Source organism: Castor canadensis, chromosome 5, assembly GCF_047511655.1.
Source record: "Castor canadensis chromosome 5, mCasCan1.hap1v2, whole genome shotgun sequence".
NCBI lineage: Eukaryota > Metazoa > Chordata > Mammalia > Rodentia > Castoridae > Castor > Castor canadensis.
The window spans coordinates 160,043,391-160,056,044 of record NC_133390.1 but is presented as its reverse complement, the minus strand read 5'-3'; the positions used below and the strand labels follow the sequence as shown (position 1 = coordinate 160,056,044).

The window sequence follows — 12,654 nt, the reverse complement described above, 5'->3', positions numbered from 1 at the left end:
GCAGAGCTGGCTTGGCCCTGGAAGTCCAACTTTCCACTGAGCAGGTGAGTGCAGGGGCCCAGAGCAGAAAAGTAACTTGCCCAAGGTCACACAGCAAGATGATAATAATACCCATAAAGGTAGCTACTCTTTGCTGAGCACATTAAGTTCACGATCTTATTCTTTCCTTACCACACTCTGAAATAAGGACCATTACACTCCTGTGCTCAATCAGGAAACTGGGGCTCAGGGAAGGAAGGTGACTTGACTTGGGTCCCTACCATCAATGAAAAGACTGGGACTTGAACCCAGGTCTCTAGTTCCCTATCCCCGACTCTGAACCCAATGAGGAATGATAAGGCCTAGAACCCCTGCTGGCAGCCCAGGTCTACAGCAGTGGTGGGCAGTTCCTCGGGGGGGTCTCTGCTCAGAAGGCCTATGACAATGCTCTCCAGTCAACGACAATCAGTGGAGCAGAGAGACACACACAGGTGGCTTCAGGAACAAAGACTAAACAGTACAAACATCTGGGGACCCCCAAGCAGGGTGGGGCCTGGATGCCAGTCCTCTCCTGAGCCCACTGACCTTCCGGCTACCCTCACCTGGCTAATGCAGCTGGAGTCGTTGAGGCTGTCGCTGATGGGATTGTATTCCTCTTCCCAGCTTGGGCACTTGGAAGGTAGCAGCATGTCCACTGAATCCAGGCGATCCAGACTCCTAGTGGAGAGGAGGGAGCAGACAGGGCTCAGTCCACCCATTGTTCACCCTGGGAAACTGAGGCCCAGAGAGAAAAGACTGGCCAAGATCATCCAGTGGGAGAGAAGGAAATGGAAACCACTGCCAGCCTGGGCCAGGATGGGGGTGATGAGAAAGAGGAGAGCACCAAACTTTTGTAGGCCTCCTCTGTGGTAAGCAGGCAGCCCTGTCCTGTCATGTCCACTGATACCACAAGGTGGCAGCACAAGCTTGCATTTTTACTGTTTTAAACAGACCAGTTCAGCCTAGCCCAGTTCTACATTCCCCCCTCCTCTACATTCCCCCCCACACACCACACACACACCACACACACTCCTCACTCATCCCTGAACAGACAGAACAGAGGAGGTGGGTCAAAGCCCATAGGCTTGACCTTTGGCTAGGGCTGCCAAGAGGGCCTCTGTTCCGTTTGAGGTCTAGGTGGCTTCTACCAGGTTCCCAAGGACTCATGATTTAACTCTATGTCCCCAGCTCTTCAATCTTTCTCACATCTACCTAACCCTGGGCCTTCTCAACCCTTATTCTGGAAATAAAGCATCCAAGCATCCAACAGTTCAGGCTACTGACACAGAGGGCTTGGATTGGAATCCAACCTTTTGCACTGGGTGAGCCCTGTCAAGTCAGCACCCTTTGCTTAAGTCTCAGTGTCCTCACGTATAGAAAGGTGAAGACTCTGTGTGCTTGCCAGTGCTGAGGTGAGGATTTAGTGATGCAGACTGAAAGGCACTGGGGCAGGCACAGTGGCCAGCAAGGCGACTGCCAAAAGACAGCAGCTGTTCCTATTAGAGATTCCAAGCCCTGGTGCTGCCCTCCTCTCCCTCCTTAATGCAGGTTCTCAGGCTCCTCACTTAAACATGGGAAGGCGGAGACTCAGGCCTGAATTACTACCTGGAGCCCATACCATGCTTTTGCCACGCCTGCCTGCGCAATTTCTAGAGGCAGTACACTGCCCCTCTGTGCCTCAGGGCCACCGTCTGGCCTGCTCTCTCCCTTAGTCCCAGTCTTCCCAGGCTGCCTCCTCTGAGAACCCGTGGCCTGGGACCCAGGAGTTAAAGAGATAGGAATACTCTGCTTTCCTCTAATTCTCGGGGCACAGGTTGGAGCTGCAGTAGTGAAATTCCAGGCAATGTGTGGAGACCGGCGAAGGCTGGGTCTCTCTTTGACTCAGAAGTCACAACCCCACCCCTCCCCCAATCCCAGAGCCTTCCGTGGGGACCAGTTACAGGGGCAAAGGCAGGGGGATACTCCCCTCCCCTGGGCAGTGCTGGTACAGTGATGGCTACCAAGGATAGGGGTGCTCAATCTGAACCAGGGACCCCCTGGGGCAGTTCCCTGTGGGAGCGGAACTTACCTGGGGATGTGACTATTGTGCAGTTTACCTGGACCAGTCACCCAAGTGAGGTTCTCATCATGGGTAGGGCTAACCAAAGGAGGAGGCTCACCTGTGCTCAGGGCTTAACTGTGGGTGGGACTCATGAATGGTGCATAGTGGGGTCTTTGGGGATTTGTCGTTAGAGGGCAGGAATCTCCGGAAGAGGCGGGCCTGAGGGTAAGTTCACCTGGAGGCTGGATCCTTACAGAGGGCCTTCACTTGGCTCTGAAGTGGAGTGGCAGGATTCATCTGTGGGGCTGGGCTCTCCCGGCATAGCCCAAGGAGAGCAAAGGCTCCCAGGGATGGGTGTACCTGCGAAAAGCTCGCCTAGGGACATGGGCTGACCTGTGAGCAGGGCTTGCAGGTGCTGAAAGCGGCTTTCTCTGTGGAGCGCTCGCGCAGGGGCGTGGCTCCCGCGAGGGGGCGTGGCTTCTGCGGGGAGGGGGCCCTGTCAAGGTGCAGTACTCCCGAGTGGGCAGGGCTCACCTGTGGGCGGGACCACAGCTCACCTGCGGGGGTTGCTCTGCTCTCCCAGCGACTGCTGCGTGGCCCTCAGGTAGCTCTGGCGCCGTGCTGCGGTCTTGGGTGAAGGCTTGGGGCTGCCACCGGACTCGTCGCTGTCCTCATCCCCCATGGCCTTAATATAGCTGCCGCTGCGCATGCGCCGGCATGGGATGGGGCCCTCGGCCGCGGCGTCCGCCTCGCGGGGGGACAGCAGCGCGGTGCTCCACTCTCCACCGCCGCCGGGCACCTGGGGACATCCGAGAGAAGGACTCAGCAAGGGTTGGGGGGCAGCCTGGCCTCAAGCTCGTCATCTGGAAAAGGGGTCCTGCAGGGCTGTTCTTCACCTCGGAGTTGGGCCTCCTGCGCTGGCTTTGCCAGCCTGCATGGGAGCAGAGCCCTGGGCCTGGGTTCCAGAACCGGCTCTGTCATAGCTTCTTAGGCCCTTAGGAGAGGGCCTAAGATTCTGCCCCTCTACAACCTCAGATTTCTCTGGGTTTGTCCCAGCAACACTCTCAGAGGCTCCATAATCACAATGGACCAGGCTTTCTGGGCACCCACTGTGGCTCATGGCTTCATTTGTGCCATCCCAGAGGATGTCCTATGATCCCACTGCATAGATGGAAAAACAAGGCCCAAGGGAGGTTTGTCACTTGCAGAGGGTCTTTCAGACTAGGAAACAGAGCCTGGTCCTAGGATGGGGGGGTCAAAGGTCCCTGACACATCAGCATGGGTGGGGTCCCAGAGGTATAGAGAGCAGAGGGACAGGACAGTCAGAAGGTCAGCTGGAAAAAGGGCTCAGTTTTCCCATCTGAGCCCTCCACGGAACAGGTTTGTGGTAGACACAAGTGAGATCAAGCTGTGAGGGCAGCCCTGGTCACCCGGTCTCCAGTGTTTATGGTGGCAGGAACAGCTGAGGGACTTCCCCTGCCTTCTGAGGTCTGCCTCTGCCAGCTGCTCTGGGGCAGTGCATACAGTCAACTCCTTGGCCACCTAACTCACACACAGCAGATTGTCATTTAGGAGGAACGCCACCCACATCTCAGCACTTCACACTTCACAACCCGGAGCTGTGTCCTCGCTCTTAGCCCAAGTATGCCTTGTTGCGTTCATGTATCTCAGTACACACAGAGCAGCACACCCTCCCCTCCACGTCCCTCAGCAATTGCTCACAGTGTACCACACACCACCCCAAGGACACACCCCAGTGGCCATCTCATCGTAGGCAGCCCCCAATATGTCCACACCATGTCCACAGCACTCCCCTCAGCACTACACACCCTCCTCGTACTCACATCTGCAACAGCTGCACGTGGACACACGTCTCAACACACACCGAAACACACACAGCAGACATCTTCAGGGCTGCACGCCTCATCATGGGTGCCGGGGCTACCCGTTTCAGTGCACACAGCAAACACACTCTTCATTATGCACACAAATACTCTCCAATCAGCATGCTCACATAGGTTCCACAGCCTTCAGTGCCAGTGGCCACCTCTAGCTAAAGACCCGTCCCTAGGAGCCCCCTTGGCCTTCCCATAACCTCTCAGCTGACTGCCCAGTCTGTCCCTACTTCCTCACTGTCCCTTGGGAGTGGGGCCTTGTGTATCTCTGCACAGAGCCTGTGGCCAACGCACCTGCCCCACCATCCAACAGGCAGGCAGCTCAAGCCCCAGGGCCTTTCCTGGTGTCTCTGAGGCATTTTCACACCAAACTGAGAGGGAACAGGCCGCACTCCCTTCCTAATGTTGAAACTAAGAAAGTGCATTGAGAGCTACAGAAGTTCTAAATATATTTGAAAGGCTGCCTAGATTTCAATTTCCTCCTATTGAAAAAACACAGCCCCCCCATCCCCACCCCCAGTGTCTCACTGTCTGGGTTTTATATAGAATGACAAGGACTCAGGGCTTTGTCACACCTTGAGGTATCTCTCTCAAAATGAATCTAATGTGGCTTCCCAAGGCCACACAGCTTGAAAGTGGCAGAGGCTTGGAGACATTATTCTTGCTGCACAGGGTAGGGGGGACGGGGGTTGTCCTCAAGGGCAGGGCAAATGGCTGCTAATTGGATGGCTAGGCCTGGGGCACAAAGCCCAGGGGGTGGAGCTACATGAAGCAGGTCGCAGGTGGAAGGACTTCTGTAGTGAACACCATATTGCAAGGGCAGCAGTACAGGCACAGGCCTAACTGCACATCGAGTGCCTTATACACCTTAGCACAAGAAAGCCCCACCCCCCCGCAGTGAGCCAGCGTTCCTGGGCTGCTGCTCTGGTGCTGCTCTTGCCACTCTGCCCACTGTCTGTTCCAATGTCCTTCTTTCCTGGTCATCTGTCTTATGTATGTCTAGCTCTGTTCATGTCATTGTCCCATCTATCCATCCACCCCTCCCACATTTCCTGAGCACTTCCTCCATGCCAGACCCTGTCCTGGGCCTTGGGGATACATGGTTGCATCAGATGTGGCCCCTGTCCTCAAGCAGGAGCCAGTCTGATGAGGGAGGCAGGCAGGAGGTTGGCATTAATACCATGTATTGGTCCAGGAGGTGGGGGGGAGGAGTGACAATTTCCAGGTTTGACACATTTTAGTCTCTGCTCAGTACATCAGCTGGGAGCCCACCCAGTGGAAGAGTCCTCTATTAGCAGGACCCACTGGCCACCCATTTCATAGCTGTGCAAACTGAGGCAGAATGAAGCTGCTTCCCAAATGGATCTGTGGTACAGCTGGGCTTCAAAACTGGTGCCACACCTGCCCCTAGCCTTCATCCCACTGAATCTGACAAGACACCCACCTGCAGGTAGTGATAGGCCAGACCCTGGTGGCAGGACTTGGACTTTAGCAGACTCTTATCCAAGGTGGCCGAGGTCTTCTGGCAGACCTCATGAGCGTGGCTGAGTGTCAGAGTGGACCAGGAGCCCCGTTTGACATAGTTGGTATCGGTGCCCACCCCAAGGCTGGGGCAGGTAGCGGGAGGCGCAGGCGGGGGTGGTGGGGCAGTCAGCTCAGTGGTGGTGTTTTTGGTGGCCTTGAGCATGTGCCCACTGATGGTGTTGTATGCATGCATGAAGTAGCGAGGCTGGCTGCGTTCTGCCTGGCGGCCAAGGGTCATCAGCCCGGAGGCTGGGCCACTGCTGCGGAAGGCACCACCCTCGCCGTCCAAGTTGTCATCGGAACTCCACCAGCCTGAGATGTTGGAGCGGCTGCGCCGTTTGGGTTCCCCAGCCTTGGCCCGCTCCTTGCTTTTGGCCCTCCGGCCCTTGCTGTCCTCCATCCCACTCTTCTTGCTGCCATTGCCACCGACCTTGCCTGCTGTGCCCTCCAATGAGGGTGCTTTAGTAAAGAAAAGCCGCTGGACAGAGTGGACCAGGTGGCGGATGCGCCCGGGGCTCTCACCACGCTTGGCCTCGCCTCGGGGGAACTGGAGGGTGCTGAAGCCATCACGGTGGATGGGCAGCTGCTTCTCAAACTGGTCCAGGAGGTTGGCAGGCAGTCGGTTGATCTTGGTGGCCTGGGCATGGCTGGGGAAGGGGCTCTCCTCTGGCACCTCGAAGTGGGAGTTGTAGTGGATGCGGGGGAAGGTGCTGCTGGGCGGTGGTAGCTGGTTGTTCAGAGGGAAGAGCCCATCCCCCGGCAGGGTGTTCTGTCCAGGGAAGCGGGCCTCCCGGGCAAAGGCCTCTGTGGGCGACAGCAGGTAGGGGTTCCGGTCAGGCCCTGCAAATAGGGGCTCGTGTGGCGGGTCCAGACTGTCGGAGAGGTGGCGGGGGCGGCTGTCACCGAGGCCTTTCATGATCCCGGCCCGTGGGGCAGGGGCCGTTGCCCTAGCAAGGTGCCCGGGTCACCTCTCCCAGGCAGCAGCTGTCCTGGGGAGAGAAGAGGGAGAGAGGTCAGTTGGTCCACTGGACTGGGTGCTGGGAAGGACAGATCTTAGGTCTGGGAGGATGCTGTTTTCACTGTGGGGCAAGGGCACAAATGGGGGTCCCTCTCCTCTGGCTAGAAGAAGCTGCAGTGGAGCCAGCCGGCTGTTAGACAACACACGCTCTACCCGCCCAGCCAGATGGAGAGATGTTCACAAAACCCCACAAAATCAGGTTTGAATTCTGAGTTCTTGGTCTCCTCTGAATTCTCAAGCGGTAATGTGGGCTGCTGGTGGGCGTATCCCCTGGTCTCCTGAACCCTCCTTATCTTAGCCCATAAGACAGAGAGGTCTTCCAAAAAAGCAGGACCAGGCAAGGCCCATCTTACCTTCAGCCAAGGGCAGTGCTGTCCAGCTCTTTACTTGAGATTAGGATTGCTGTGTAAACCCTCAGAAAACAGCTGCTCTGTCCCTTACCAAATGTCTAATGAGAACGACCTCTGAGCTGGGTGCTGGGGTCAGTGACATGGCCCACGAACCCAGAGGCTCATGGTTTCCAATGGGGATGAGCAGTGATATCCTGGAACAGAGTTCTCAGAGTGGAGAAAAGAGGCACATCCTTAGAACTGGGGGACAGGGCAGGCCTCACAAAGGGGTAGTGTTTGGGTGGAGTCACTGTTCCTGAATTTCCCCGTATGTAAAATGGGGCAGGCAGTTGAGTAGCTGTTTCCCAGGGTCTTCTATCCAGGACCACCCCAGAAATACCAGTCCTGAACTTAGCCAAGTTTCTTTTCTTTTCTGGGCCTCTTTCTGTCTGCCACGGGGTAGAGGGTAAATCTTCGAGGTTTTTAAACTCTTGATCCCACCAGACCTGCAGAGGCTGGCCTGGCCCTGTGTGCTATGGCTCACCAAGCAGTTGGGGGTGTGGGAGGCCCCCTAATTGGTCCATATCTTTGTCAAAAGAAACGCTGCAGATGTGATTAAGACTTGTGAGATGTGGAGATTATCGTGGATTATCTGGGTGGCACAGCGTAATCACTTGGTCCTTGTGAGAGAGTCATGAGGGTCAGTGTCAGAGATATGACATTGGAAACAGGTGATGCTGGGTCATGAACCATGGAAGGCTGGTGGCCTTTAGAAGCTAAAAGAGGCAGGAGAGGGAGTCTCCCCTAGTACTCAGTACTGCTAGTCTCAGCAGTACTGAGACCCGCTGTAGACTTTGGACCTCCAGAACTGCACAAGGCTCCAGCCATTCGGTCTCCTGTGAGACAGAGTGGCAGACTGGGGAACAGACAGCACAAGGCCACACAGGAAGGCCACACATAGCCTTGGAACCCAGGTCTTTTGACTCTGAACACAGGCCCCAGCCCATCAGCCCTCCTTGACTGGACAATCTGCAAGGGAAGGGGACACTGTTGGGGCAGTGTCTACCAGCCAAGGGCCAGAGGGTGGGGAGGTGGGGGCGTGAAGGCCCTGCCAGCCTCATTCCCTCCTCTTGCTCCCTATCGGGCAGCCAAGCTCACTGCCTCACTAGATGTTCTCATTGCTCTTGGCCTCTGTCGGACTTACTTGTTTACTAGTTCATTGACACTGGATGGTGTAGCAGTAGTTCACACCTTTCTGGAAGGTACCTCCTCCACCACCCCACCAGAGCTGAGCCCAGGATGGCATCTTTCTCCTGACACCTTTACCACTGTTTTGAGCTGGAAGCCCAGCTTATTTATGACTTCCTTAGATTTCAGTGAAAGTCACAGAAAGCTGTGTCCCTATCTGGTATCTCATAGATTTTATTTCTCCAGTTTTTTTTTCTCTTATTTTAATTGAGAAGAAATTTATATAACATAAATTAGCATTCAGAATTGTATAACCATTTTTTTTTTGGTGGTATTGAGTCTTGAACTCAGGCCTCATGCTTGCTAGGAAGGTGCTCTACCACTTCAGTCACTCGGCAAGTCCTGTTTTGTGTTGGGTGTTTTTTGAGATAGAGTCTCTCGAGCTATTGGCCTGGGGCTGGCTTTGAACCTTGATCCTTCTGATCTCTGCCTCCTGAGTAGCTAAGGTTACAGGTGTGAGCCCCAGGAGCATGGCAAAGTCTTATTTATTTACTTTTTTTACTTTGTGGTACTGGAGTTTGAACTCAGGGCCTCATGCTTGCTAGGCCACTTGAGCCACTCTGCCAGCCCAACAATCTTGGTACCTTTTAACTCCATCTACTCCTAAAACTTTTTCATGATCCTCAAAAGCAGTAAGCTCCCTATTCCCTCCTTTTTGCAGCCACTAATCTGCCTTCCATCTCTATGGATCTACCTATTTCCCATAAATTTTACTTATTAAAAAATTTTTTTTTTGCTGTAGTGGGGTTTGAACTCAGGTCCTCACATTTGTTAGATAGGTATTCTACCACTTAAGCCACTCTGCCAGCCCTTGTTAAAATTTTTTTAGGATCTTACTATGTTGCCCAGGCTGGGCTCAAACTTGCCATAGATCTTCCTACCTCAGGCTCTGGAATACTCTGGGATTACAGAAGTGTACCACCATGCCTGGCTTCTCTTGTGGTTTTGATTGGTGTTTTCGTGATGACTTAATGATGTTGGGCATTCTTTTATGTGCTAATTGGACACTTGTGTATTTTCTTTGGACAAATGTCTATGGAAGTCTTTGCCCATTTTATAACTGGGTTGTTTTGTCATTTTTGTTGTGAGTTTTAGGAGTTCTTTATATATTCTGGATATTAGGCCCTTGTCAGATATATGATGTGCAAATATTTTCTCTCATTCTATCCCTATAGATTTTTGATCATGTTTTTCTCCTTGTCTAGGACTGGCCACTCACTTTCCTGCCTCATTAATGCTGATGGTCCCCCCACCAGCACCCCTAGCCTGCTAGTTCCACAAAGAAACCTGTTCCTATAACCTCCCTGAGGACAGGGGCTGGTTCCTGCTTCTCCACATCCAGGACCAAGGAATCAAAAGCTCTGCAGATGGATGTGCAGTGGGTATTTGGGTCCCCCTGCCCAGAGGCTCTCTGGCTGCAGGCAGTTCACAGCCAAGTTCCCACTAGGCATTGCTCTCAGTCAGAGGGAGCTCCTCACGGGCTACTCTCCCTCCTCAGGGACAGCCTGCATCCAACAACTGGTCAATGTTTGGGTGCCAAGTGTGGCTCCCTTATTCCAATTCCACACCCCTCCAGGATCATCTCAGCTCAGAGCTGATGATTAGCTGAGGCCTTTGCTGTGCCTGCCCTGAGGCTCAACAACCTTCCTCTCCCTAGCCCTGCGTCCTCACCTCTGAGATGTTCCTGGAGACCTCCAGTGTTTCCTGGGGCTCCTCACCTAAGAAGGTTAGAAGTGAGTTTTGCTTTTGACCATTGCTTCCTCACTGTGGGGTGCTGGCAGTTTCCTCTTCCCACTTCCTTTTTTTTTTTTTTTTTTTTGTGGTACTGGGATTTTGAATTCAGGGCCTCAAGCTTGCCAAGCAGGCACTCTACCACTTGAGCCACTCTGCCACAAATGGTATTGTTCGAGAGATCAGGTCTCAAACGATTCGCTCAGGCTGGCTTTGAACCTCGATCCCCCTGATCTCTGCCTCCCGAGTAGCTAAGATTATAGTCATGAGCTAGTAGTGCCTGGCCAAGTCCCCACTTCTTGAGATCTTGACAAGGATCAGTTGTATGTCATATAGAAATCTCCAGCGCTCAGGTGCCATGCTGCCCTCTTCCCCTCTATTGTGCTCCTGGAGACCGGCCAAGGCTTCTAGTATAGGATGCTGCCCAGTGCCATGGGAACCGTTTGTATGCAAGCTGGACCTGGATTCAGATCCTGCTTTTGTTGTCTACTTGATGTGATCTCTGAGCCTAGTTTCCCCTTCTGGGTGGTAGAGGGTTTGAGTGAGAATGGGCCGAATGTCTGGTCACAGTGACCTTGGTGAGGGCTCCTGGCTTCAGCGCACAGTTGTGCAGGAACTTCACTTCAGGGACTTCTGAAAATAGGCAGCCTTGGGCTTGCAGGGGAGCAGCCGGCTGCCTGGCACTGCCTTTGTCAATGAGCTATACTTAGGCCCATCTGGGTGCCCCTAATTACCTCATTAATAGAAGCCTCATTTCCCTCATGGAAACGAGGAGGGAACAGCGGTGCTGCTGCCTCCCGTGCTCTCTGTGCTCCTTGGGGCCCCTGTGTCTGCAGCCGCCACCCACTACCTGCCACACAGTGCAGCCTCCCTGCTTTGCCCTACCTCTTCTTGGAGCCCAAAAGGGCCTTGTGAGCATGGGGGAGCTAATTATTAGTGACAGGGCCACGAACAGAACCCAGAGGGCTCTTCCTGGAGCACAATTCACCTGACTATGTCACTACCCTAACCCAGAACCTTGCGTCATTCTTCCCTCCTCAGTCCGAACTCCTTGGTGTGGCACCAGCACCCACAGTGACCTAACTCCAAGCCACATTTCCCCTGCTCTGCTTCCCTTCCTCATAACTCTTCCTTTTAGTCAACACAGATCCCTTACCACTCCCAGTTTGTATCTTACATATTTGTTGTTCCTATAAAGATTGCATTAGCCAAGGTAAGGAGTCTAAATGAAGGGAGTAGATGGTCCTGCTCAGTGGTGAGCTCTGCCCATAAGGGAGAGACAGACATGGGAATGTGAGTTGAGTGATGAAGAAGAAACGAAGTGGGATGGAATAACCAAACGTTCATGGAAGACAAAGCCACCAGCTCAGAGTTCTGAGGGAGAGAGGTGTGGAAGGGCCTTGGTGCTGCCCGGGGAGGGTGAAGATAGAGAGGCAGGACTTTGCTGTTGGTGCATCTCCCTCCCTCCTCCTCCAGCTCTTGCAGGCTTCTCCTCCTCTGCTCTCTCTTCTTTCTACACTCTCTCTCCTGCTGACCTCACCCTGACGCAGGACTTTAAATAACACCCATATCTGACAACTCCTGAACTTATATCTTCCGCCCAGTTTCACCCTTAAGCCCCAGACTCATATCTAACTGCCTCCTTGACATCTCGCCCTGGATGTCTGACAGGTCCAAGATGAACACGTGACTCCCCGCCCCTCACCTGCTCCTGTGCGGCTTCCACCCCCCTATGCTAGCGCAGGTCGGAAACCAGGGCTCCCTTCCTCTGTCTCTCACCCCACTTCCCGCTCACAGCAAACACTTCACAAACAGCCCTGCCTTCAGTGTTCCCAGCCAGCATTCCAGCACTTGTCACCTCCAGAGCCCAGCTTCTTCCCTAGTCTCTGTGGTTCAAATCCTTTCAGACTCCCTTCGCCTTGGAGTAAAAGCCAGCCTTCTGCCCCTAGCTTTCCCAGACTCACTCCTGTCCTGAGCCCTCCATTTCCAGGGGGTGCGAAGCTAGTCATGGTGACCCAGGCACTGTGTACACCGAGCTTATTCAATCCTCCCCACAGCTCTCTCTTCCTGGTGGGGTCAGCCTCCATGGGCCCCATCCTGCATTCATGTCCTTGTGGCTGCTCCTCCCCCGACATCGGTCAGGCTGGCCTGAGCAACCAACAGGATACTGTGGCAATGGCCAAGTGTGACTTCTTAGCCAGGTCTGAGAATCACGGCACCTTCTACTTCACTGTCCTGGTGAAGTCAGCCACCATGCTGTTGCACATGCAAGCAGGTCTGCGTGGAAGAACTGAGGTCTCCTGCCAACAGCTAGCACTACCTGGCCCACTATGGAGCCAGCCGCCTTGGCAGTCACTTCAATGACTGTGGTCCCAGCTGCCAACTTGACTGCAGCTTCCTTAGAGACTGTGGGGCAAGGCCACGAAGCCAGGCTGCTGCAGGGTTCCTTACCCTCTGAAACTGCGTGAAAGAATCAATCCATGCTTATTGGATCGCCAACTTTGGGGTGACGGGTCACACAGTACTAGTGTACCCTTGTTACAGGGAAAACGCAGTGCTGGTGGCTGAGTGCCAGCCGTGAGCTGGGTGTGGCTCTGAGCCCACGTTCCACTGCCGGCCCACCGGGCAGAGATCCCAGGCTTGGGTTCATCTCAGACAGCTCCATGATCCTGACAAATTCATGGTTCGACTTATTTCCAGTCTAAGTTGGTGTCCATAGCAACTGCTTGAAAAGCGTGACATTCAATCAGCTGGTTGTTTGGTGGACAAGATCGAGGGCAATGGCTGCTTGAGACGTGTAGCTTACACTGTCCCCACGGCTACCCCTGTCTGCTTGGGGACAGCCACTCA

General features: G+C 54.1%; 1 protein-coding gene across 3 annotated transcripts in view; it reads right to left on the bottom strand.

Annotated features, from left to right (window-relative positions):
- Dlgap4 (DLG associated protein 4) overlaps positions 1-12,654 on the bottom strand; it is a 168,807-nt gene that overhangs the window by 68,103 nt on the left and 88,050 nt on the right. For all 3 annotated transcript variants that reach the window (XM_074074703.1, XM_020181456.2, XM_020181455.2), the window contains exons 3-5: positions 5,399-6,467; positions 2,617-2,858; positions 582-696 (exon numbers count right to left, since the gene is read on the bottom strand). In XM_074074703.1, the coding sequence (XP_073930804.1) occupies positions 582-696; positions 2,617-2,858; positions 5,399-6,394 (1,353 nt within the window). In that variant the 5' untranslated portion in view covers positions 6,395-6,467. The remainder of the gene's footprint in view (positions 1-581; positions 697-2,616; positions 2,859-5,398; positions 6,468-12,654) is intronic.